Genomic DNA, 25,671 nt, shown 5'->3' on the forward strand with positions numbered 1-25,671 from the left:
ATGCTTAAGCAGCGTGAGTATTAATTACACCAGCTATTGTTGTAACTCTTAATGAATTATTTACCGATGACTATTTTTGTCTCTGATATCTGATACGCTAACGACACCTGATTTGGAATCTAATCGTATGATTTCATTTCTCTTACATGAAATCTTTAAGCTCTTCCTTAAATCCACAGTAATCACATCCACAAGGAACATAAATAGTACACTGCAGAATTACAAATATGGATATTAGCTTAAACGATATACTTTCTGGTTTCAAATAGCTGTAGCATTACTCATGAGCCCTGTGTCTTGCGTGCATATAGTTATGAGTCCATTTAAAAGAGAGATCTCTTAGTTCTCCTAGGTTTGGTTTTAATACAGTTTTTAATAATATTTAAATCTCTGTAGTTTTTAACCTTTTAATATTTTAATTATTTTTTACTGGTTTTATAATATGTAAGCGGCCCAGAATCACCTTGTAAGGGAGATGGATGGCATAGAAGTTTAATAGATGGATGGATGATAGATAGCTAGATAGCTAGATAGCTAGATAGCTAGATAGCTAGATAGATAGATGAATGGATGGATAGATATGGATGTATGGATAGATAGATAAATAGAGAGATAAATGGAGAGATAGATGGATGGATGGATGGATGGATGGATGGATGGATAGATAGATAGATAGATAGATATGGATGGATGGATTGATAGATGATAGATAGATGATAGATAGATAGATAGATAGATAGATAGATAGATAGATAGACAGATAGATAGATAGACAGATAGATAGATAGACATGGATATATTGATAGATGATAGATGGATGGATGGATGGATAGATAGGTGGATGGATAGATGATAGATAGATAGATAGATAGATAGATAGATAGATAGATAGATTGATAGATAGATGAATGGATGGATGGATGGATAGATATGGATCGATGGATGGATGATAGATAGATAGATAGATAGATAATAAATAGTTTGCCTTGTGTTGAGATGGTGGCACATAAATATTAATAAAAAAACAAGCGAACAAACAAAATTGAATTCTGTGAAAAAGCCATGTCTATTCCAGGATCAACAGCAACACACCCAAAATTAGAGATAGTCCTTGAGTTACAACAGTTCATTTAGTGACCGTTCAAAGTTACGTCACTAGAAAAAGTTCTTAGGACTGTTTTTCACACTTATGACCATTGCCGCATCTGCAGAGTCACATGTTCAAAATTCAGGATCTTGGTAACCGGCTCACATTTATGATGGTCGTAGTGTCCCGGGATCACGTGATCCCCTTTTGTGATCTTCTGTCAAGCAAAAACAATGGGGAAGCCAGATTCCACTTAACAACCGCGTTACTCACTTAACAACAGCTGTGATTCACTTAACAACTGCGGCAGGGAAGGTCGTAAAATGGAACCAAGTTCACTTAACAACTGTCTTCTTTAGCCACAGATATTTTGGGCTCAGTTGTGGTCGTAAGTCGAGGACCGTAGAGTGGTGGGATGCTGCCGGTTTAACAAGTGGTTCGTTGAACACTGTGCGCGAGGATGCGTCTAAGGCGCTTTTGCACAGCGCTGAAAATGGAGCCTTTAGAAGCTTAGCTGCTTACCTTCCAAGTCAGCAATGGTAAGTAGAAGAGCGGGGGAGGGGGGGAGAAATCAGCTGTGCCACGCAATTGAGATGAGCTACAAAGCAGGAAATAAAGGACAGGAGAGAGCGGGGGCGGGTGGGCGGGGCCAACTGATCGTCGGTGCTACCGGTTCGCCTGAACTAGTCCGAACCGGCTGAAACCATCTGTTGTGTCTTGCCCGCTCTCACCGCAGTCGGGGTCTTCTTATCTGCTTCCGAACGCTGAGGAATGTCCTAGTATGCCTCCCGGCCCCAGCCCTGGCTCCATGCCCAGACAGGCTGCGGAGGAGGGAGCATCTCCCGGCCCCAGCCCTGGCTCCATGCCCAGACAAACGGAGCAACTAGACCCCTCCCCCACAGCATGTGAGCCTGAGGGAGGTTTATTACCAACAGCTGCCAACTGGAGTGACCCTCGCGTCAGAAGACTTGATAGGCGGCGGCGACAGAAGGAAGGGAGGGGCAGGCCTGGATAAGTGCTGAGTCATGGAGCCACACCCCATGGCCTATATAAAGGATCTGCTTTCTGCCATTCTCTGAGTCAGGCAAAGTCGAACATATCTTGCTGAAGTCACTTTCTGGTCTCCTGCCTGCCTTGAGGACTTTGCTAGGACTTTGGCAGAGCTGCAGAGGCACGCCTGATTCGGATTTCCCTGACCCGGCCGTCAGCGGAGGAGTGGGACACGACACCACCTTTGTACCTATATGTGAAATACTGAACTACGCTGTAGACACAATTTCAATCACCTTACCCATAAAAAAAATAATATAATCAGGTAATAAGATCAACACATTTGAAAAATAACGGGACAAAACTTTTCTTGGGGTAAACGATGTCTTCTCAGGACCTTACTTTGGACCAACTTACTTTAGGAGGGGCTGCCTTAGAAACTTCTGTGGAACTGAAAAATTGAGTTTCTTAAGAACGCCTGTATGCAGTTTGTTCGGCTTAATTATCTGTTATGGGGACGACTTGATCCCAGTGTTATTGCTGCTGTGAAGTTTTACAAAACCGTGAGAGATTTGGGAGGAAGTAATTAAGGTTCTTAAACCAATAATCTATATTTGTAAGGGGAGGAAGCTAACACAATCTTATTTCGATGACTTCAGAAGCGACATTGAATGCCCTATTTCCACAGCAGTGGAGGGTTGCTTTAAACAAGGTGTAATTATTTTCTTCCTAATCTTAAAGTGAGATTATTGCAGCAAAGCATTTATTTGATAAAGGAGAATATCGGTAGCTCAGGGTTGAAAAGCGGGGTCCTTGGAACACTCTGAGCTTGGATGTTTTCTTGGAGACTTTTCCTTACCAAACTAGGTAACGGCATCACTGCTCGTGAGGAGTGGGGTTTGCTCTCAGCTTACATTGGAGGTTCTTTGGTTAACAATAGCAATAGCACTTAGACTTATATACTGCTTCATAGTGCTTTACGGCCCTCTCTAAGCGGTTTACAGAGTCAGCACCTTGCCCCCAACAACCTGGGTCCTCATTTTACCCACCTCAGAAAGATGGTAAGCTGAATCAACCTTGAGCCTGTCAGGATCGAACTCCTGGCAGTGGGCAGAATTAACTTACAATCCTGCATTCTCACCACTGCCCCACCAGGAAGAAGAATGAGAAAGGGAATAAGAGAGGAAGGAAGGAAGGAAGGGAGGGAGGGAGGGAGGGAGAGAGGGAGGAAGGAAGGAAGGAAGGAAGGAAGGGCAATAGCTCTTAGACTTATCTACTGCTTTTCAGTATTTTCCAACTCTCTATAAGCAGCTTAGAGTTTCAGCTTATTGCCCCTAACAATCTGGGTCCTCATTTTACCCATCTCAGAAGGATAGAAGGCTGAGTCAACCTTGAGCCAATCAGGATCAAACTGCTGGCAGGGGAGCAGAATTAACCTACAATACTGCATTCTACCCACTGTGCCACCAGGAAGGAGAATGAGAAAGGGGATAAGAGAGGAAGGAAGGAAGGAAGAGTGGGAGGGAGGGAGGGAGGAAGGAAGAGCAATAGCTCTTAGACTTATCTATTGCTTTTCAGTACTTTCCAACTCTCTGTAAACAGCTTAGAGCAGGGGTCTCCAACCTTGGTCCCTTTAAGACTTGTGGACCAACTCCCAGAGTCCCTCAGCCAGCAAAGCTTGTGCAAAGCTGGCTGAGGAACTCTGGGAGTTGAAGTCCACAAGTCTTAAAGGGACCAAGGTTGGAGACCCCTGGCTTAGAGAGTCAGCGTCTTGCCCCCAAAAATCTGGGTCCTCATTTGACCGACCTCGGAAGGATGGAAGGCTGAGTCAACCTTGAGCCTGGTAAGATTTGATCTGCCAAACTGCTGGCAGCCGGTGATCAGCAGAAGTAGCCTGCAGTACTGCACTCTTACCACTGCGCCACCGCGGCTCGTAATTCAGTCTAACCACTGCGCCACAGCGGTTAGGCTGTTTACGATTAGCTTGTTTGGGTTATTGTTTACTTCTTGATTGTTCGTCTGGTGTTAATTGGATGATGCTCATCTAGGTGCGGATCGGTGGTAGGGAAGTGGTCTTTTTGTTCCCTTTTTGGCTTGTTCATTGTCTCTTTTGCATAACATATACTGTAGGCATTGTTTATGTCTACGTGTGTATTGTCAGCCAATTTTTCAGAAAGCCAGGCTTCTGGGAATTCTCTAGCATTTGCGGACTTAACTTGATCTAAAATAATCAGTTTTCCAGTTGAAACTATGGTGATATCTGTCCATATGTTCAACGGTGGGTTTCAGATTATGTTTCACCCGGTTCGCGGCGCACGCCTGCCTTCTGCACATGCACCCGGCCTTCCGCGCAAGCGCTTTGCTTGCACGCCTGCGCCCGGCCTCAAAAACGTGCCTAAATAGGATGGCATAGAGCCAGGACGGGTGGGGCGATTTTCGCTACCAGTTCGAGCGAACCGGCTGAATACCATCTCTGCATATGTTATGAGATTAAAGTGTTTTCATGATGTCTTTTAACTCTATTTGACCTAATGTATCGTGTCCCACTCCTCCTCTGACAGCCGGGTCTGGGAAGTCTGTATCAAGCGTGGCCACGAAGCCTTTGCAGCTTTGCCAAATTCCTGTCAGAGTTCTCAGGGCAGGCAGGAATCCAAGGTGTGACTTCAGCAACCAGATGAGACTTTGCCTGACTCAAGGAATGCCAAAAAGCTGATCCTTTATATAGGCCATGGGGTGTGGCTCCATGACTCAGCACTTATCCAGGCCTGCCCCTCCCTTCCTTTTGCTGACGTCGCCTCTCCATTCTCCGGAAGCGTGGATCTGTCCACCCTCCAGCTGCCGGCAATTCTAGCTCGTGATTGGCTTCATGCTCCTCATGCTATAGGAGGGAGGTTTGTTTGCTCAGTCTGCCAGGGCTGGGGGCTGGAGGCATGCCAGGCCATTCTTCTTCACTATCAGTCTCTGGCTGAGATAGCAGGAGATGGGAGGGGCCCGGCTGCGGAGAGGAGGGCGGGCGAGGCACAACATTATGGATGTATTCCGCTAGCCTTCTGCCTGTTTCTAACAGTAAGAAGCCCAACCAATCACCGAAACCACCAACCCTGACGGAATACAAATTGAGAACACACCCCATTCCTTACCAGCACTGATGATATTACCTAGCTGGGTGATGAAATGTCTACTAGAAAACAGCCAAGCTTGGAAAGCGTTTATTTGGGATGTAGCCCAAATTTTACAGAATACTTAAGAAAGACAGGTTGATACATGTTTGCTGCTTGCAATCCAATTCAAGAGTCTAGATTTTGGATTGAAATCTAAAAAGAAATATTAACATAGTTTTACACCATTTGTCGTAGATTTAATATGCATATGTCCTGCTTGGCCAGAACGCCATTATTCGGAGTCTATCAATAAATGTTTTTTCCATCCCTTTTTAAAATAATATTATATCGTATGGTCAACATCATTGAACATACGTATTTTTTCAACAGTCGAACACACACTGTTTTTAAAAATGAAATGCAGAAAACAAGTATACAGTTATAGATAATTCAGTTTCCTAGGAAATTCTGTTCAGTTGTCCTTACCCTAAAACAGTGAACCTTTTTGTCGTCATGTGCTGAAATTGCATGTGCCTGTGCACGACAGCGCATGCCGGCACCCATAATGCAATGCATGCGCCCCCTGCACATTTGTGCACGACCCCCCATGCATGTCCCCCGACGCATGTGCGCATCCCCCACGCATGCGCTCCAGCCCCCTGTGCATGCGCCCCACCACACCACACCCCATTTTGGGCCTGGAAAGCCTTCTGCACCAACCTGGAACCCAAAACACAACTCTTGTAGACCATGAAGGGATAATCTTGTCAGCGGTGGTATTCAAATAATTTAACAAACAGTTCTTCCTAATGACCAGCTGGAGGTGCATGTCTGGGGGGGGTTATGTGACCATGGCCAACTCTATGTCACTCGCATGGGTGGTGCCTATATGGGCCAGGTGGGGTTGTGGAGGGAATCCAGGGGTCTCTGGTGGGTGGGGTGGGTGGGGAGCAGGAGCGGGGCCAGTTAGAGGAGTGCTGAGATGCCAAAAGCGCCTCAGGAGATGCCGGCCGAGCAGTGCCTGGGAGGGCAAGGGCGAGGGCCCGTGGTGGGATCAGCCGGTTCGCTGAACTGCACACAAAGTTAACAACCGGTTCAGCCGAATTGGGACGAACCGGCTGAATCCCGCCTTTGGTCTTGCTGCAAAGCTAAAGAGCAGATGCCAATTCATTCCGAATACGTTGCCAAGGACTGCTTCCAGTCAAAAGCCGAAGGATCATTCAGAAACGGTGAAGGATCACATCAAGAAAGCCAGGGACAATTTTTGTCCTTCGGTCCCAGAAGATCGTGTCTGTGCCTCTTCTTTCCATACTGACAGCTCCCATCGTTTTCTCTTGTGGTACAGAAATATGTCAGCGAGTAACTCTAATGCCAGACCTCCTAATTAGGCCTCCATAATGTCTCTTTTTCAAAACACACCCTGTCATTTCGGGCACACACCAACATATCTGTCATCGCTAAGTGACAGAAGCACCAAGTGGAAGAGCAAGGAAAGATTAAACGGTGTGCTTTGGATGGATCTCATTTGCGGAAAATTTATACAGAGCATTGATTTCTTTCTCTGTCTCTCTGTGTCGCTCTGTGTCTCTCTCTCTTTCTGTCTCTGTCACACTCTGGCTCTCTCTCTGTGTCTCTGCCACTGCCTCTCTCTCTCTCTCTCTCTCTCCCTCCCTCCCTCCCTCCTTCCCATCCTTCCTTCTTTCCTTCGTTTCTTCTTTCTCAAACTTAGAGCCAACCTCTAAAAATATATTGCCACTGAAATATAATTTACAAATGCTGTACTCCGATGGAGTATTTTTTTTTTTTTATTTATTTATTTATTTATTTATTTATTTATTTATTTATTTATTTATTTATTTATTTATTTAGATTTTTATACCGCCCTTCTCCCGAAGGACTCAGGGCGGTGTACAGCCAAATTATAAAAACAATACAGTATACAATTAAAACAAAAACTTAAAACAAGCATATTCCATAAATGGCCGAAATTTAAAACAATCAAATTTAAAACCCTTAAAATTCATAAATAATAACCCCAATTAAAATTATTTAAGATTAAAAAAATTAAGCCAGTCCCGCTTGAATAAACAAATGCGTTTTCAGCTCACGGCGAAAGGTCCGAAGGTCAGGGAATTGGCGCAAACCAGGGGGAAGTTTGTTCCAGAGGGTAGGTGCTCCAACAGAGAAGGCCCTTCCCCTGGGGGCCGCCAGCCGACATTGCTTGGCGGACGGCACCCTGAGAAGACCCTCTCTGTGTGAGCGTACGGGTCGGTGGGAGGCATGAGGTAACAGCAGGTGGTCCCGTAAGGAACTGGGCCTGGCTAGTCTAGGGAAGAGTAGGACAAGGAGAGACATGATAGCAGTCTCCCAATATTTGAGGGGCTGCCACAGAGAAGTCAAGCTATTCTCCAAAGCACCTGAAGGCCGGACAAGAAATAATGGATGGAAACTGAAGAAGAGATTCAACCTAGAAATAAGGAGACATTTTCTGACAGTGAGAGCAATCCACCCATGGAACAGAAAGTTGCCTTCGGAAGTTGCGGGAGCTTCATCATTGGAAGCTTTCAAGAAGAGACTGGACTGCCATCTGTCAGAAATGGGGTAGGGCAGTGATGGCTAACCTTTTTGCCATCACGTGCCAGGAGGAAGGGGGGCAGGGGGGGTGGCACACATGCCCACACCTATAATTCTATGTTCCCTGCCCCTGCGCATGCATGTGTGACCCCCCCCCACTTCCCCCCCGCTCCTGGCATGAGATGGCCCATTAGTCCCATTTTTCTCCGTCGCCTGCTCCAGAGCCTCTCTATGAGTCTGGGGAGGATGAAAACGGCCTTCCCCACCTCCCTGAAGGCCCTCCAGAGACCAGAAACAGGTGATGTTTTTTGCTGTCCCCAGCCTCCAGGAATTCCTAGAGAGGCTGGAGCTGAGCTTGCGTCCCCACTGATATGGCTACACGTGCCACCTGTGGCATCACAGGTGTAGGGTCTCCCGCTTGAACGGCGGGTTGGACTAGATGACCTATAAGGTCCCTTCCAACTCTGTTAAACTGTAAAGCCTGCCAATCTGAACAAACAGCCGAGCCAATTTGCAGCAAAAGAGGAAGCAGTGGTGAGATTCTTCTCCGTCTTGCTTAGAGCGGATGGAAATCTTCTCTCCCCTCCAACATTTGCTACCGTTCAGGCTGTCAAGATCGGCCTCTCTGCCTTTGTGCTTGACTTATTGTATCTTTTCAAGATTCAAGTAGACAACATCTGTTGTCTGCCTTTCCCCTCGCAGCCTATTCCCCTGTTGCACTGGAGTGTCTATCAACTTGCAAATAGGATCTGTCTTATTTCTGATCTTTGCTGCTCTGGAAGTCTTCCCAGATGAAGAGCTGGGTGAAGATGGAAGGAGGGAGGGAGGAAAGTAATAGAATGACAGGGACGGAGGGAGGGAAGGAAGGAAGGAAGGTAAAAGAATGACAAGGAAGAAGGAAGAAAGGAAGGAAGGGAGGGAGGAAAGAAGGAAGGAAGGAAGGAAGGAAGACAGGGAGGGAGGGAGATAATAGAATGATAGAGAAAGAAAGGAGGAAAGTAACAGAATGATAAGGAAAAAAGGAAGGATGGAAGTAAAGAAGGAAGGAATATAAAAGAATGACAAGGAAGAAGGAAGGAAGGAAGGAGAATAAAATAATGACGAGGAAGGAAGGAAGGAGAGAGAATAGAATAGAATAGAATAGAATAGAATAGAATAGAATAGAATAGAATTTTATTGGCCAAGTGTGATTGGACACACAAGGAATTTGTCTTGGTGCATATGCTCTCAGGATGGAAGGAAGGGAAGGAAGGAAGGAAGGAATAAGGAGGGAGACAGGAGAGAAGGAGGAAAGAAAGAAGGAATGAAAGAAGATAATAGAATGAGGAAGGAGGGAGGGAGGAGGCGAAGGAGGCAAGAAGTCAGGGAAGGAATGAAGAGGGAGGGAGGGAGGAAGGGAGATAATAGAATGATAGAGAAGGACAGAAGGAAAGTAATGGAATGATAAGGAAAGAAGGAAGGATAGAAGTGAGGAAGGAAGGAGAGAGAGGAGGGAAGGAGGCAGGAAAGGATTGAAGAGGGAGGGAGGGGTGAAGGAGGGAAGGGAGGAAGAATTTATCTTATCAGAAAAAAATGCTTAGCACTTGAGTCAAGGAGTGGGTATATCACCCTGAGCATCTTTGAAAGCTTATTCTCATACAACCTCAAATCAGATCGCTCTTCGTCTGCTCTCCCTTCATGATCACGCAACTAAAAATGGTCTACTTGGATTTTTTAAAAAACCGGTTTAATCTGTTTCCTCGTGTCTCAGTCTGCCCGCCACATACCAAGTGCAGATTGAGAGCTATTTTAAGGAAAAACGGCAGGCGCTGCTGAGGCAGAAGTTAAGATGCGACTTTTTAAGATCACGGCGCTGCCTTTCCCTGTGTCGCGTACCCCAAGAGATCGTAGACTTTTCTCACGAGTTGGCGGTAAGTCCCAGCTTTTGCCAAATCCTGAGAGGCAGCGGGATGAACGGAAACAGCAGGCATTCCTCTTCTGTGCCGCTTACCATGTCTTCAGCCAACAGTGTGAGGCAGCAGCCCAAAAAAGCCAATGCAATTCAGGGATGGGATTCAGCCGGTTTGGGCGAACTGGATGCTAATTTTACATCTGGTCCGCCGAATCGGTAGTTGCAAGGACTGGCTGGCCCCACCCACCCCTCTTCTCTCAGGAGTCTCCACGTGGCCCGTTTTGGATGCCAGGTTAAGTGCAGCGCTCGCACAAAGGCTCTGGGAGGGCGAAAAACGGGCCTCCCGGAAGTTCCGGAACACTGGAAATGGGTTCATTTCCGGCCTCCAGAAGGCCTCCAGAGCCCAGGGGAGGCTGTTTTCGCCCTCCCGGAGGCTCAAAGAAAGCCTCCGGAGCTTGGGGAGGGCAAAAATGCACACACACACCGCCATAGTGCAGGAAGCCGAGTAAGCCATGCCCACCATGGCCACGCCCATCCAGCAACTGGGCAGAGAACCAGTTACTAAATTTTTTTAATCCCACCCCTGATGCACTCCTAAAGCTGCATTAACAGAGGGATAGAATCAAGATCTCCTGAAGTTGTAGTACCACTTTACAAGGACTTAGTAAAACCAGACTTGGAATAATGCATCCAATTCTGGTCACCACAATGTAAAAAAGATGCTGAGACTCTAGAAAGAGTGCAGAGAAGAGCAACAAAAATGATTAGGGGACTGGAGGCTAAAATCTATGAAGAACGGTTGCAGGAATTGGTCTACTTTGATGAAAAGAAGGGGTGACATGACAGCACTGCTCCAATATTTGAGGGATTCTTACAAAGCTGCAATGGTCGTGTGAAAAATAGTCATAAGTCACCTTTTTTCAGTGTCGTCGTACAAGCTTTTCTTGTCATGTCCCACTCCTCTGCTGACGGCCGGGTCAGGGAAATCCGAATCAGGTGTGCCTCTGCAGCTCTGCCAAAGTCCTAGCCAAGTCCTCAAGGCACGCAGGAGACCATGAAGTGACTTCAGCAAGATATGTTTAGACTTTGCCTGACTCAGAGAAAGCAGATCCTTTATATAGGCCATGGGGTGTGGCTCCATGACTCAGCACTTATCCAGGCCTGCCCCTCCCTTCCTTCTGTTGCCTCCGCCTATCAAGTCTTCTGACGCGAGGGTCACTCCAGTCGGCAGCTGTTGGTAATAAACCTTCCTCAGGCTCACATGCTGTGGGGGAGGGGTCTAGTTGCTCCGTTTGCCTGGGCATGGAGCCAGAGCTGGGGGCTGGAGATATTTCCTCTTCTTCAGCCTGTCTGGGCATGGAGCCAGGGCTGGGGCCGGGAGGCATACTAGGACATTCTTCAGCGTTCGGAAGCAGATAAGCAGGCCCCGGCTGTGGTGAGATTGGGCGAGACACAACACTTCTGTAAAGCTGCCTGACAGAAAATGTTTTGAACTGAAATAAGCCACATTATCTTTAATATCAGATTTTTATGCCGCTTCTTATTAATATTATCCATCCCATTCATTTGGGTGCACTATCTTAACTTCTAAAATAAATTAGATATAGCTTTCAGGCTAGATAAGATACGTTCTGTCATATATATTTGAACTGATGCCGAAGGAATAGATGTTGCTCTTTTAACCATAACCGACATGAAAAAAAGTATAAATGCACTTATATGAAATCCATATATTTCTCTTGACGTCTGTATAGGAAGCTCTTTAAAGTTTATACTTGACATATTTTTTTACCTCAGATGAAAACCCACTATTTTAAAGATGCTTCTGATCATAATATGATTCTACAGATTTTCATCCCCACATAATCTCTTTTAATCTTCAGTGATCAGGGTTGACTCAAATTCTCTAGAAAGCACTTAAATACCTTGCTTAGTCAAGGTTATGTAATTGATTACGAACTTCCTTTATTTCCCAGTTACATGTAACGTTTGTATTTGATTAATAGTTAAGATTGTTAAACAGTTACACCCTTTGCAAAACATTTAATTGCCTCAAAATAGTTGCTTTTAAACAAAATAACTCCCATTTCTTTGGAAAGAGAGAATAATAGCAATGCTCAAGTTATTTTCCAGAGCACACTGAAGAAAGCTATATGAACTTTGGATAGATCCATGATAGTTCTACTAAGACCACATTTAGAATTCTACCTCCAGTTTTGATCACCCCAATGGGAAAAAAAAAAGAGGTTGAGATTTTGGAAAGAATTCAGAGAAGAGCAACAAAGAAGATTAGGAGCCTAGAAGCCATAACATATGGAGAATGATTTCAGGAACTGGGAATACCTATTCTAGTGGAAAGAAGGATATGATTTGTTGTTGTTAATTGTGAAGTCGTGTCCGACCCATCGCAACCCCCTGGACAACGTTCCTCCAGACCTTCCTGTCCTCTATCATCCTCCGGAGTCCATTTAAGCTCACGCCGACTGCTTCAGTGACTCCATCCAGCCACCTCGTTCTCTGCCGTCCCCTTCTTCTTTTGCCCTCCATCTTTCCCAGCATTAGGCTCTTCTCCAGGGAGTCCTTCCTTCTCATTAGATGGCCAAAGTATCTGAGTTTCCTCTTCAGGATCTGGCCTTCTAAAGAGCAGTCAGGGTTGATCGCCTTGCAGTCCAAGGGACTCGCAGGAGTCTTCTCCAGCACCAGAGTTCAAAGGCCTCCATTCTTTGGCGCTCAGCCTTCCTTATGGTCCAACTTTCACAGCCATCCATTGCAACTGGGAAAACCAAAGCCTTGACTATACGCACTTTTGTTGGCAGGGTGATGCCTCTGTATGATAGCAGTCACGTATTATCTTAGCAATGTCCCAAAGGTGCTTTTTCAGGAGGCAACTGGACTTTCCTGCTTTTTCTTTTGAAGATGTTTCGCTTCTCATCCCAGAAGCTTCTTCAGCTCTGACAGGATAGTGGGGGGGATGGAAGTATTTATGTTCTTTGCAGACAGCTGGTCATTTGATTCCTTTTAGAAAGTCGTTGAGGCCACTTGGAGGTTTATCTGTGTCCCCAGGGTCACCTGAGTAGCGCAAATGGATCCTGTAGTCTGCAATTTTTCCTCTGGCAATCCATTCCTACTCCCACACCATTCCAAAGGTGTTCATCCCAAACTGTATAGCTAAAAATCTGTAGAGATTCTCAATCATCCAGGTCACGGTTGTCCCAAAGGTACTTTTTCAGGAGGCAACTGGACTTTCTCGTTTTTTTTTTGTTTTTTTTTTATAAAAAGTTTTATTTTTACAATCATATCAAATAATTCATCCAATGTACAGTTATATACAATTAGTCGGGCTTGCCCAGTCACCACCACCCTTTTTAACACTCTTCCCTCTTCTACCTTCTTTTACTTTCCAAACCTTCCTCTCCTTCTCTTATCTACATCCGCTCCTCCCTCCACCCTACACCTTCCTTCTCCCTCTTCTACCCCTCTTCCTTCCTCTTCTCCTCTTTCCTACCTCCTACTCTCTCCTCTTTTCTCCCTCCCCACCGTTCTAAAATGGTAACTATGCAGACCCGACCCTACATTAATTATATTTCTTCAATAATCCCTGTACATTAACCATCACTCCATCTCTACCAAACCCCCCCCAATTCCCCTCCCCCTTACCCCCCACCCCCGCCCCGACTTCCCAGAACAAAATGCAGGGTATCAAAACTAACAATCATAATCCAAAATAATTCCTAAATTATAATCTCTAGTCACACCACACTTAGTCACACTCTCAATTCCCCTCTCCTTCAAAAATATATCTAATACAAAATATTTCCTAAATTTTTTTTCTTTTTTGGAAGACGTTTCACTTCTCATCCGAGAAGCTTCTTCAACTCTGACAAGATGGTGGGGAATGGAAGGGTTTATATTCCTGTGGGAGTAGGAATGGATTTCCAGAGGAAAAAATTGCCGACTACAGGAACCAGGAACACCACTCAGGTGACCCTGAGGAAACAGATTAAACCTCCAAGTGCTTCAAAGATAAGGTGACCAATCGTCCTCGTTTAGGGAGGACAATCCTTCTTTTGTAAGTTCTGTCGTCTCTCGAAAAGTGTCCCCCTACATGTCCTCCTATTCGATATTTGAAGACTAATCCGTAAACCTCCGTATTCGATTGAGGCCGATCCGATTTCTTGCACGTGATGTGACATATTTGTATTTGACATGACGATTTGTCAAGGCTCGGTATAGTGCGGCGAGACGCGATTATGAGATGCCTGCGCTCCGTACAAGAGAATTGTTTTGAGAGAGTGCGCCGCGCGCAAGTGGCTTTGTTTACTTCTTACCGAAACACGACACAACACACACACACACACACCCATTAGACTCACTTCTTTCTCAGTGAATATTCAATCGTGCACAGGTGAGCACAACAATTCACGTTTTATTAATTCATTATCCATTTAATAATTTCCAAATACGTATAATTTTATTTACAAGTTTATTTATTCAGTGGAAAAGTACTCATTTAAATAATAATTAATAGGCAGGTAAGCATAATTACAATTTAAAATGTTATTCTTACAAATGTTTTTTATTATGCATTTATCATATTATAGTGTATTCTGTATTGAATTGTCGCCTTGAATAAAATGTTTCTTTTATTGACCATATTTTTTCTCTTCAATTTATTTGTGTCCTCCTTCTCATTGTAAAAAAGTTGGTCACCTTATCAAAGACCCTCTAAAAAGATGCAAATGACCAGCTGTCTGCAAGGAATATAAGCCCTTCCATTCCCTACTATCCTGTCAGATCTGGAGAAGCTTCTGGGATGAGAAGCGAAACGTCTTCGAAAGTAAAAACAAGAAAGTCCAGTTTGCCTCCTGAAAAAGCACCTTTGGGACAACCATGACCTGGATGACTGCTCATCATGACCTTATGCTCCCAGACTCCAAATTTTGGGCTTAGACAACTTAGAACTATGCCGACTTCAGTCTGACCTAAGCATATTACATAAAATTATCTACCACAATGTCCTACCTGTCAATGACTACTTCAGCTTCAACCACAACAATACGCGAGCAAATAATAGATACAAACTCAAGGTAAACCGCTCCAAACTCGATTGCAGAAAATGTGACTTCAGTAACAGAGTGGTCAATGCCTGGAATGCACTACCTACCTGACTCTGTAGTTTCTTCCCCAAACCCCCAAAACTTTAAGCTTAGACTGTCTACTGTTGACCTCACCCCATTCCTAAGAGGTCTGTAAGGGGCGGGCATAAGCGCACCAGCGTGCCTTCCGTCCCTGTCCTAATATTCCTTTTTTTACTTACTCTGTTCATGTATCCAAATTATATTTATACTTTTACCTGTTATCTTATATATGATTGACAAATAAATAAATTAAAAAAAAAAATCTCTTCAGACTTTTATCTTAGCAATTGTGCCCAAAACAAGTCAAGGACTGATCTAATGGAAGTATTTATTTTTTTTCAACGTAAAACTCTGGAATAGGATTCCCTTGTTTTAAATAGCACCGCACTTTCCTTTAAAGATCTACCTTCGGGGTTTTTGCATTCATCACTAGACGATAGAAAAACTACAAATGATGATAATATTGTTCCGTTTGCCACCTCAGTTGTAACTATTGTTAACAGCCCTCAGTTGGGGTTTCATTTTTAACACATTTAAACTTAAATTTAAATTAAATTTAAAAGGAGTTGAAACATAAACTGTTTCAACTCCTCCCCTCAAAACGACGCTATAGAGCACTGCACACCAGAACAACTAGACGCAAGAACAGTTTTTTCCCGAAGGCCATCACTCTGCTAAACAAATAATTCCCTCAACACTGTCAAACTATTTACTAAATCTGTACTACTATTAATCTTCTCATCGTTCCCATCACCAATCTCTTTCCACTTATGACTGTATGACTGTAACTTTGTTGCTGGCAATCCTCATGATTTATATTGATATATTGACCATCATTTGTGTTGTAAGTGTTGTACCTCGATGAAGGTATCTTTTATGTACACTGAGAGCATATGCACCAAGACAAATTCCTTGTGTGTCCAATCACACTTGGCCAATAAAAAATTCTATTCTATTCTATTCTATTCTATTCTATTCTATTCTATTCTATTCTATTCTATTCTATTCTATTCTATTCTATTCTATTCTATTCTATTCTATTCTATTCTATTTCAAAACTTGGCATGTGCCTGCTTGAATCCTTTCTTTGCTAGATGTCAGATTGCATCCTGTCTTCTGGAAAGCTACCCAGAAATGCACGCCTATAGTCACAATCTATCAAAAAGATTCAGAAGCAGAAAAGAGCATCACTGCTGGTTTCATTCCACGAGGCTAAACTGTATTAACCAGCAATCCTATTCATTTCTGGTACTAGCTCAGGTGTTGTGTCTGCGCCCCCCCCCCCCGAGCCGGGCCCCCTGCCAGAAAGTGACTTGGAAAGTGAGGGGGAAGGGCCGTCAGGACTTACCTCGGGAGCACTGGCTTGCCTGGCTCAGCTCCAGGAGCCAGAGGCAGGCCAGGTGGAGGAGATAACGAGGCCTCCATCCCCTGATTCTTCCCCCCCCCCGCCACGCCTGCAGACCCAGCTGACGGCAATCAGGCTTGGTTTCGTAGGCAGGAGAGGAGGAAACAACAGAAGCAGGGGTGGGGCAGGCCTAGGAAGTGCTGAGTCATGGAGCCACACCCCACACGATATAAAAGGCAGCGAGAGCTGCAGTGTCTCTTTGTAACAGGCAAATCCACTGATTAAGAGCTGAAGTTTGTTTCTGGGTGACTCACCAGCGTTGTGGAAGATAACGGAGGCTCTTGGCATACGCTGGCTATTCTGCTGCCAGAACTGATAGTGACGGCTAATTAAGCCATCATTCGGACGGAGGCGAGGGAGGACAGAACAATGGTAGTTGTAGGGAACAAATAAGCAAACAAATCCCATTAGGAAACAGTCAATATAAATCTTAAGGATACCAGCAAGAAGTTTACAGTCATACAGCCATAAGTAGGAGGAGATGGATGATAGGAACGATGAGAAGATTAATAGTAATGCAGACTTAGTTTGACAGTGTTGAGGGAATTATTTGTTTAGCAGAGTGATAGTCCCGTTTCCTCTTGAAAAATAAAAAGCACTTTTGGGACAACCATTGACCTGGATCGCTGAGAACCTCCACAGAGGCTTCTTTTGACGAGCAAAGTCAACGGGGCCATTTGGTTCTTGTCCTAGAGTTAGCCCAGAAGAACAACATTGACCAAAGCGATGTCCCAATTTTTCAAGAGACAACTGGATTGTCTTTGTTTTTCCTCGAAGACGTTTCGCTTCTCATCCAAGAAGCTTCTTCAGTCAGAACCGAAAAAGCTTCTCGGATGAGAAGTGAGATGTCTTCAAGGAAACAAACCAAGAAAGTCCAGTTGCCTCTTGAAAAAAGCACCTTTGGGACAACCGGGACTTGGATGGTTGTAGAATCTCCATAGACATTGTGAACAAACGCAATCTTACCTTTGTTTTCCAACTTCAGTTCTTCTGCTAGTAAGCTGTCCTGCCTATTGCCAAGTACAAATGCCAGAAAGGAGAGGATCATGGCATCCAAGATTCCAATAATGGCTAAAATGTAAGCCCAGCGGATCGAACAAGCTCCCAGCGTGTACTTGTCTGTTTTCTCACCGCACATCCGCTTCACTTCTTTTGCATCCCAACCGTCCGGATAAATCATACAACCGAGGATAAGGCAGGCAGCTGGGAGGATAAAAAGTGTAAGGGGGAGGGAGGAGGAGGAGGAGGAGGAAGAAGAAGAGAAGGAGGAAGAGGAAGAGGTGGAGGAGGAAGAGGAAGCAGAAGAAGAGGAGAAGGAGGAGGAGGAGGAGGAAGAGAGAGAGGAGGAGGAGGAGAAGGAAAAGGAGAAGGAGAAGAGGAAGAGGAAGGAAGAGGAGAAGAAAGGAGAAGAGGAAGAGGAGGAGGAGGAAGAGGAGGCAGAAGAGGAGGAAGAGGAGAAGGAGGAGGAAGGAGGAGGAGAAGAAGGAAAAGAAGGAGAAGAGGAAGAGGAGGAGGAAGAGAAGAAGAGGAGGAGGAGGAGGAGGAAGGGAGGGGGAGGGAGGGAGAGAGGGAGGAAGGGAGAGAGAGAGAGAGAGAGAGAGAGAGAGAGAGAGAGAGAGAGAGAGAGATGTTAAAAACTTTAATTAGGCAATAGCTGCACTTCATCATAGTTACTAATGCTACTAATTATTAGAGTATCTCCAGGATTGTATTTCTCATACACAGGTTTCATAAAAGTAAAACATATACAGCGTGCATGTAGGAGAAGGACAGGCAGAGACTGGGGGGTGGAGTCAAGAGAGGAATCAGTCTGGAATCATTACATTCCCACAAGCGGTTTCCATTGACTCTTAAACTATTGCCAATTTTAGGGCTGACCACTACTTGACCAGATTCTTGTGCATAGGGTAGTCAGCTTAAGTGGAATTTAATGTCTGGTCCCTGATTCCCCCTGCCTGATAGGGCAGAAAGGTAAAGATATGTGCTTGCTATTTCCAAGCTGAAGCAACGCTTAACATAAAAAAAACCCAACTCTTGAATTAGGATGAAAAGACAGAGTTTGGGGGAGGAGGGATATGATGAAATAGTCTCAACCTGGAATTTAAGCCTGGCGGATTAACTCCAGAAGCCAGCAAAGCTGGCTGGGGAATTCTGGGAGTTGAAGTCCACCAGGCTTAAAGTTGCCAAGGTCGGAGACCCCTGATTTAAAGAATACAGAAGTCCACAATCCAGTGGTGAAATGCAAATTTTTTTGCTACCGGTTCTGTGGGTGTGGCTTGGTGGGGTGGTGGTCATGTGACTGGGTGGGTGTGGCCACTTTTTTTTTAACTTCTTTAACATTTTTTTTTACTACCGGTTCAGGCGAATAGGTAGTAAAAAAATAACTTCCAACGGTCGTGCAGCACAGCTGTGATCGTCGGAACCTCTTTTTTTTACTTTTCAAAGCATTTTTTACTACCAGTTTTCCTGAACCGGTAGTTTTTATCACTACCGGTTCGCCCCAACCGGAGCGAACCGGTAGCATTTCACCCTTGCCGCAATCTTTACTTTATCCTCCAATAGCTCATTCCTCATTTCTTAAAGATGTTCCAAGTGGCCAGTGAACAACCTTCAAGAATGGTATCTACCAAATTCACCGCAAACCAATCCTCCTTCTGCTTCCTACTATGCTGTCAGGCATGAAAAACCAAGTCCACATGGGAAGGTCCAATTGACGGGTAATTGAGGGAGGGCCTCGAAGCTCCCACGTAACACCTCTCCTGCGCAAGCTGCACTGGCTTCCGGTGGTCTTCCGGGTGCAATTCAAGGTGTTGGTTACCACCTTTAAAGTGCTCCAGGGCATAGGACCGGGTTATCTATGAGACCGCCTGCTGCCACCAATAGCCTCCCATCGACCTGTATGCACCCATAGGGAGGGCCTCCTCAGGGTACCGTCAGTCAAACAATGCCGACTGGCGATGCCCAGACGGAGGGCCTTTTCTGTGGGGGCTCCTGCCCTCTGGAATGAGCTGCCTCCAGGGATACGTCAAGTCCCCGACCTCCGGACCTTTCTCGCAAGCTGAAAACTTTCTTGTTTCATCGTGCAGGGCTGGCCTAACATATTTTAAAGCTGGGTTTTTATTATGGTTTTACTACTTTTTATTTACTTCAGCCTTTAATTGAATATCGATTTTAAATATTTCTTAATTTTTGTAATTCTGCTTTTTATCCGGCTGTAAACTGCCCTGAGTCCTTCAGGAGAAGGGCGGTATAGAAATTGAATGAATGAATGAATAAATAAATAAATAAATAAATAAATAAATAAATAAACAAACAAACTGATTTATTGCTAAAACACCAGAATCTTCTCATTCAATTGTTAGCACTCCTCCTTCAATTGTTAGCAAGTCCACCAGGCTTAAAGTTGCCATGGTCGGAGACCCCTGATTTAAAGAATACAGAAGTCCACAATCCAGTGGTGAAATGCAAATTTTTTTGCTACCGGTTCTGTGGGTGTGGCTTGGTGGGGTGGTGGTCATGTGACTGGGTGGGCGTGGCCACTTTTTTTTAAAACTTCTTTAAAAAATTCTGCAACCAAATACCTTATGCCACCAGACTTGAAATTCTGGGTTTAGAAAATTTAGAACTACCCCGCCTTCGGTATGACCTGAGCATAGCTCATAAAATCACCTGCTACCATGTCCTACCTGTCAATGACTATTTCAGCTTCAACCACAACAATACACGAGCACACAATAGCTACAAACTTAAAGTGAACCGCTCCAAACTGGATTGCAGAAAATATGACTTTTGTAACAGAGTGGTCAATGCCTGGAATGCACTTCCTGACTCTGCGATCTCATCCCCAACCCCCCCCCCAAAAACTTTAACCTAAGACTGTCTACTGTTGACCTCACCCCATTCCTAAGAGGTCTGTAAGGGGCGTGCATAAGAGCACCAGCGTGCCTACCGCCCCTGTCCTAATGTTCCCTTTAATTGTATTCATTTTATGTATTCAATTCATGCTTATACTTATATATATTATCTAATATGTACTTGACAAAATAAAAATAAATATATAAAAAACCTTCTCCCTAGCAAATTGTACTTTCATGGAACTTATGCCTATACTAAAAGGCCAAAGCATGAGAACTTCTATATTTATTTCTCTGCTCGCTGATCTAATTTTTTTTAAATGCCCAAATTAGCTTGTTTCCAGATTTGTCACAGTCAGTAGGAGTGAACACACATGCATACATTTGATATTTAATTTTAATTTGGTTTGCTTGAAAGAGTCAGAGGCTCCGGGGAAAAAAATCCAGTATGAAATACGCAGTTAAGAAAACCCAATATATCGAATGCTGCTGTATTTGATGATCAGCTTCCAACGATGCAGGAATGGGAATTAAATTCAATTAAAAACAGTTACCAAACAAAATACAAAAGCTTGTCCATCTTTGTTTAAGCGTTTAAAACAGATTTATGCAATATTTTAATTGAATTGCAACTCGGTTGACTGTCGGATAAAATATCTTGATACATGTTGCATTCAGAAAACAGGAAAAAGGCTATTCTCTTCCCTTCAATGTATCATTTTACTAAATTCTATTCTAATTAATTAATTAAATTCTATTCTAATTAATTAATTAATTAAAACAGACAACAAGTGGTCAAAATTGGCAACGCTATATCTAATCCTGTTCCTGTCAAAAGTGGCGTTCCCCAAGGTAGTGTTCTTGGACCAACACTCTTCATACTATACATAAATGATCTCTGTGACCTCATCTCAAGTTATTGTGTTCTCTTTGCTGACGATGTCAAACTATTTAATACCACTAATAATACTTCTACCCTTCAAGAAGACCTCGACTTAATTTCCGATTGGTCTAAAACTTGGCAACTCCAAATCTCAACCAGCAAATGCTTATTACATAAGCCCACTGCAACTACATAGCAAAAAAGGCCCTAAGAGTTGTAAACCTAATTTTACGCAGCTTCTTTTCTAAAAACTCTACACTACTAACTAGAGCATACAAAACATTTGCCAGACCTATTCTTGAATACAGCTCATCCGTCTGGAACCCATACCACATCTCTGACATAAATACAATAGAACGAGTCCAGAAATATTTCACTAGAAGAGTTCTTCACTCCTCCGAAAACAACAAAATACCTTATACCGACAGACTTGAAATCCTGGGATTAGAAAACTTACAACTCCGTCGACTTCGACATGACCTGGGTTTAACACACAAAATCATCTATTGCAATATCCTTCCTATAAAAGACTACTTCAGCTTCAATCGCAATATTACAAAAAATAGATTCAAGCTAAATGTCAACCGCTTCAAACTTGATTGCAGAAAATATGATTTCTGTAACAGAGTTGTTAATGCTTGGAATGCACTATCAGACTCTGTGGTCTCATCCCAAAACCCCCAAAACTTTAACCTAAGACTGTCTACTCTTGACCTCACCCCATTCCTAAGAGGTCTGTAAGGGACGTGCATAAGAGCACCAGCCTGCCTACCGTCCCTGTCTTAATGTTCCCTTTAATTGTATTCATTTTGTGTATTCAATTCATGCTTATACTTATATATATTATCCAATATGTACTCGACAAAATAAAAATAAATATATAAAAAACTTGTCCCTAGCAAATTGTACTTTCATGGAACTTATGCCTATACTAAAAGGCCAAAGCATGAGAACTTCTATATTTATTTCTCTGCTCGCTGATCTAATTTTTTTAAAATGCCCAAATTAGCTTTTTTCCAGATTTGTCACAGTCAGTAGGAGTGAACACACATGCATACATTTGATTTTTAATTTTAATTTGGTTTGCTTGAAAGAGTCAGAGGCTCCGGGGAAAAAAATCCAGTATGAAATACGCAGTTAAGAAAACCCAATATATCGAATGCTGCTGTATTTGATGATCAGCTTCCAACGATGCAGGAATGGGAATTAAATTCAATTAAAAACAGTTACCAAACAAAATACAAAAGCTTGTCCATCTTTGTTTAAGCGTTTAAAACAGATTTATGCAATATTTTAATTGAATTGCAGCTCGGTTGACTGTCGGATAAAATATCTTGATACATGTTGCATTCAGAAAACAGGAAAAAGGCTATTCTCTTCCCTTCAATGTATCATTTTACTAAATTCTATTCTAATTAATTAATTAAATTCTATTCTAATTAATTAATTAATTAAAACAGACAACAAGTGGTCAAAATTGGCAACGCTATATCTAATCCTGTTCCTGTCAAAAGTGGCGTTCCCCAAGGTAGTGTTCTTGGACCAACACTCTTCATACTATACATAAATGATCTCTGTGACCTCATCTCAAGTTATTGTGTTCTCTTTGCTGACGATGTCAAACTATTTAATACCACTAATAATACTTCTACCCTTCAAGAAGACCTCGACTTAATTTCCGATTGGTCTAAAACTTGGCAACTCCAAATCTCAACCAGCAAATGCTCAGTCTTACATATTACATAAGCCCACTGCAACTACATAGCAAAAAAGGCCCTAAGAGTTGTAAACCTAATTTTACGCAGCTTCTTTTCTAAAAACTCTACACTACTAACTAGAGCATACAAAACATTTGCCAGACCTATTCTTGAATACAGCTCATCCGTCTGGAACCCATACCACATCTCTGACATAAATACAATAGAACGAGTCCAGAAATATTTCACTAGAAGAGTTCTTCACTCCTCCGAAAACAACAAAATACCTTATACCGACAGACTTGAAATCCTGGGATTAGAAAACTTACAACTCCGTCGACTTCGACATGACCTGGGTTTAACACACAAAATCATCTATTGCAATATCCTTCCTATAAAAGACTACTTCAGCTTCAATCGCAATATTACAAAAAATAGATTCAAGCTAAATGTCAACCGCTTCAAACTTGATTGCAGAAAATATGACTTCTGTAACAGAGTTGTTAATGCTTGGAACTCATTACCTGACTCCATAGTCTCTACTCAAAATCCCAAAATCTTCAACCAAAAACTGTCTCCTATTGACCTCACCCCATTCCTAAGAGGACTATAAGGGGCGCGCATAAGAGCACAAAAGTGCCTACCGTTCCTGTCCTATTGTTCCCTTCATTATATCAAATTGATATACCGTATATACTCGAGTATAAGCCGAGTTTTTCAGCACGTTTTTTGTGCTGAAAAACGTCCCCTCGGCTTATACTCGAGTCTACGTCTTCGGGAACCCCGCACAGGAGGGTACCGAGCGGACTCCCATGGAGGGACGGGAGGCGGGCCCGCCGAGGTCTCGCGGGATTTGTCGCCCCAGGCGGCCCCCATTCCCGTGTCTGGTGGGCGGACGGCGCAAACTTGGCGGACTGTGCATTGGCGCGGGAAGCCCTGGTGGTGCAGTGAGAGGGCTGGGCAGGGGCCGCCAGCCTTCTCGGCTGAGGGAGGGTTTCCCCGCAGCTGAGCCGCCGAGCCACCCAAAGGCCAGAAGAAAGGTCATTCCATCGACGGAGGCGGCTTCCTCTCGCCTTACCCATGCTGCGAGCCGGCTGGGCTGCAACCCCGCCGCCGCGCTCCTTCCTCAGCCTCCGGGGCTCGCGCTCTAGCAGCCGCCAAGCTCAGGCGGACTCGGCAGCTCCCCATCAGCACTCGCACGCGCGCGATTCGGGCAGGAGGAGTCGGGCTCGCTCTGTGGCGGTGGCGCCGCCGGCGCCGCCGCCGCCACCGCCACGGAGCGAGCCCGACTCCTCCTGCCCGAATCGCGGCGAGTGCTGATGGGGAGCTGCCGAGTCCGCCTGAGCTTGGCGCTGTTAGAGCGCGAGCGGGAGGCTGAGGAAGGAGCGGCGGCGGGGTTGCAGCCCAGCCGGCTCGCACAGCATGGGTAAGGAGAGGAACCGCTCGCCCATTACTCGATGGAATGACCTTTCTTCTGGCCTTTGGGTGGTTTCGCGCGGCGCAGAGCTGCGCGCCATCCCGCCGCGACCCTCAAACTCGCGTTCCGCTGGTAAATTGGGCGCCCGGGTGAACAAACAATGCAGCAACTCAGAGCAAGCGGTTGGCCAAGCTCAACCAGTAGAAAAAGGTTCTCCCGTGTCGTCATTGTTGCTAGGCAGATGTTCAGGCGCAACGGGAGAGAGAAGAGAAACCTCCTCCCTCAGCCGAGAAGGACTGCACCGCCAGGGCTTCCCGCCAATGCATAGCCTGGCGGGAGTTACTGCAGCTCACCCGGCTCCGCCCCAACTGGTGGTGTTGGGGCAGCAGCTGCCGCTTTCTAGCAAAAGGTCGCCGCCCAAAACTCCTCGCCTTCTCCTGGGAAGGGCTGGATGGCTAGCCGGGAAGGGTTGAATAAGCAAGCCAACCTCCTCCCTCCTCCCTCCTCTCCCCATAGCGAAGAGCGTTTTCCGTTGGAAGAGAGAGAGAAAGGAGGGCCGTTCCTCCCTTCTTTCATTCTTTCTTCTCCTCCGTGCTTCAGAAGCTGGGCGTGTGTGCGCGCCTAGTCCCCTTCTGTTCCGTGGCGCTGGAAGAGAGAGAGAGAGAAAGGAGGGCCGTTCCTCCCTTCTTTCATTCTTTCTTCTCCTCCGTGCTTCACCGTGCTGGGCGACCTGGAGCAGCTGCTCTTCAGCCAGATGCTCGTGAGTCAGCCGTCCCTTCCTTCCGTGGGGTCTGCCTTGCTGGTGAAGGTTATTGGGGCTTTTGAGCAAGGGAGGAGGAACGCGAGCACCGCCTTCGCGCTGGCATTCCGGGATTTCCTTTGTTTAGAGCTGGGAATCCTCCTTCCCCTTTGCACTCCCTCCTCCCTCCTCTCTCTCTCTCTCTCACACACACACACACACACACAGACTTCTAAAGTCGATTGGCACAATGCTAAGCAAACACAGCAGTGGGTCAAGGGTGAAGGGCTAGGAACCTGGCAGGTGAAAGGTTGAGCGACATGAAGGCAAAGACCACAATTGTTTTAAGAAAGAAGCTTTAGCAGGAGGGGGATGGGAGGGTGTTTTAAGTTTTGGCAAACAGCCAGGCCAACTGTATTGGAGAAGGTCACACAACTGGCCTTAACATTTTAGCTGCTGTCTTTTCCTCACACTTGGGTTTAATGATATTAGAGATCCTTATTGCCCTGCCAAAAAAAAAAGAGCCACCCCAACGTCTATGAAAATTAACCTTCTCTGCCAAGAGACACTGTGCAGGGTATTTTCACTATTGGTGTGCATACAGGCTTAGATTTGTGCTGGGTTCTTAGTGCTTAGAGCACTGACCTTCAGAGGCACCCTGGTCCCTTGGAAGCTAAAGGAGGACTCATTTTCATGCTTGCAGTTGTATTGTCAATTTCTGTGAGACAATGTTGTTGAAGTAACTCACTCACTCATTCATTCATTCATTCATTCATTCCTTGTGTGTCCAATCACACTTAGCCAATAAAAATTCTATTCTATTCTATTCTATTCATTCATTCATTCATTTTATTTTGTCAAATACATATTAAATAATTATATAAATATAAGCATG

General features: G+C 44.6%; 1 protein-coding gene across 1 annotated transcript in view; it reads right to left on the reverse strand.

Moving 5' to 3' along the window:
- The window catches only part of LHFPL3 (LHFPL tetraspan subfamily member 3), a 257,808-nt gene that overhangs the window by 73,764 nt on the left and 158,373 nt on the right, over positions 1–25,671 (reverse strand). The window contains exon 2 of the mRNA XM_058190492.1: positions 17,153–17,389. Within this exon, the coding sequence (XP_058046475.1) occupies positions 17,153–17,389 (237 nt within the window). The remainder of the gene's footprint in view (positions 1–17,152; positions 17,390–25,671) is intronic.

Source organism: Ahaetulla prasina, chromosome 7 (assembly GCF_028640845.1).
Source record: "Ahaetulla prasina isolate Xishuangbanna chromosome 7, ASM2864084v1, whole genome shotgun sequence".
NCBI lineage: Eukaryota > Metazoa > Chordata > Lepidosauria > Squamata > Colubridae > Ahaetulla > Ahaetulla prasina.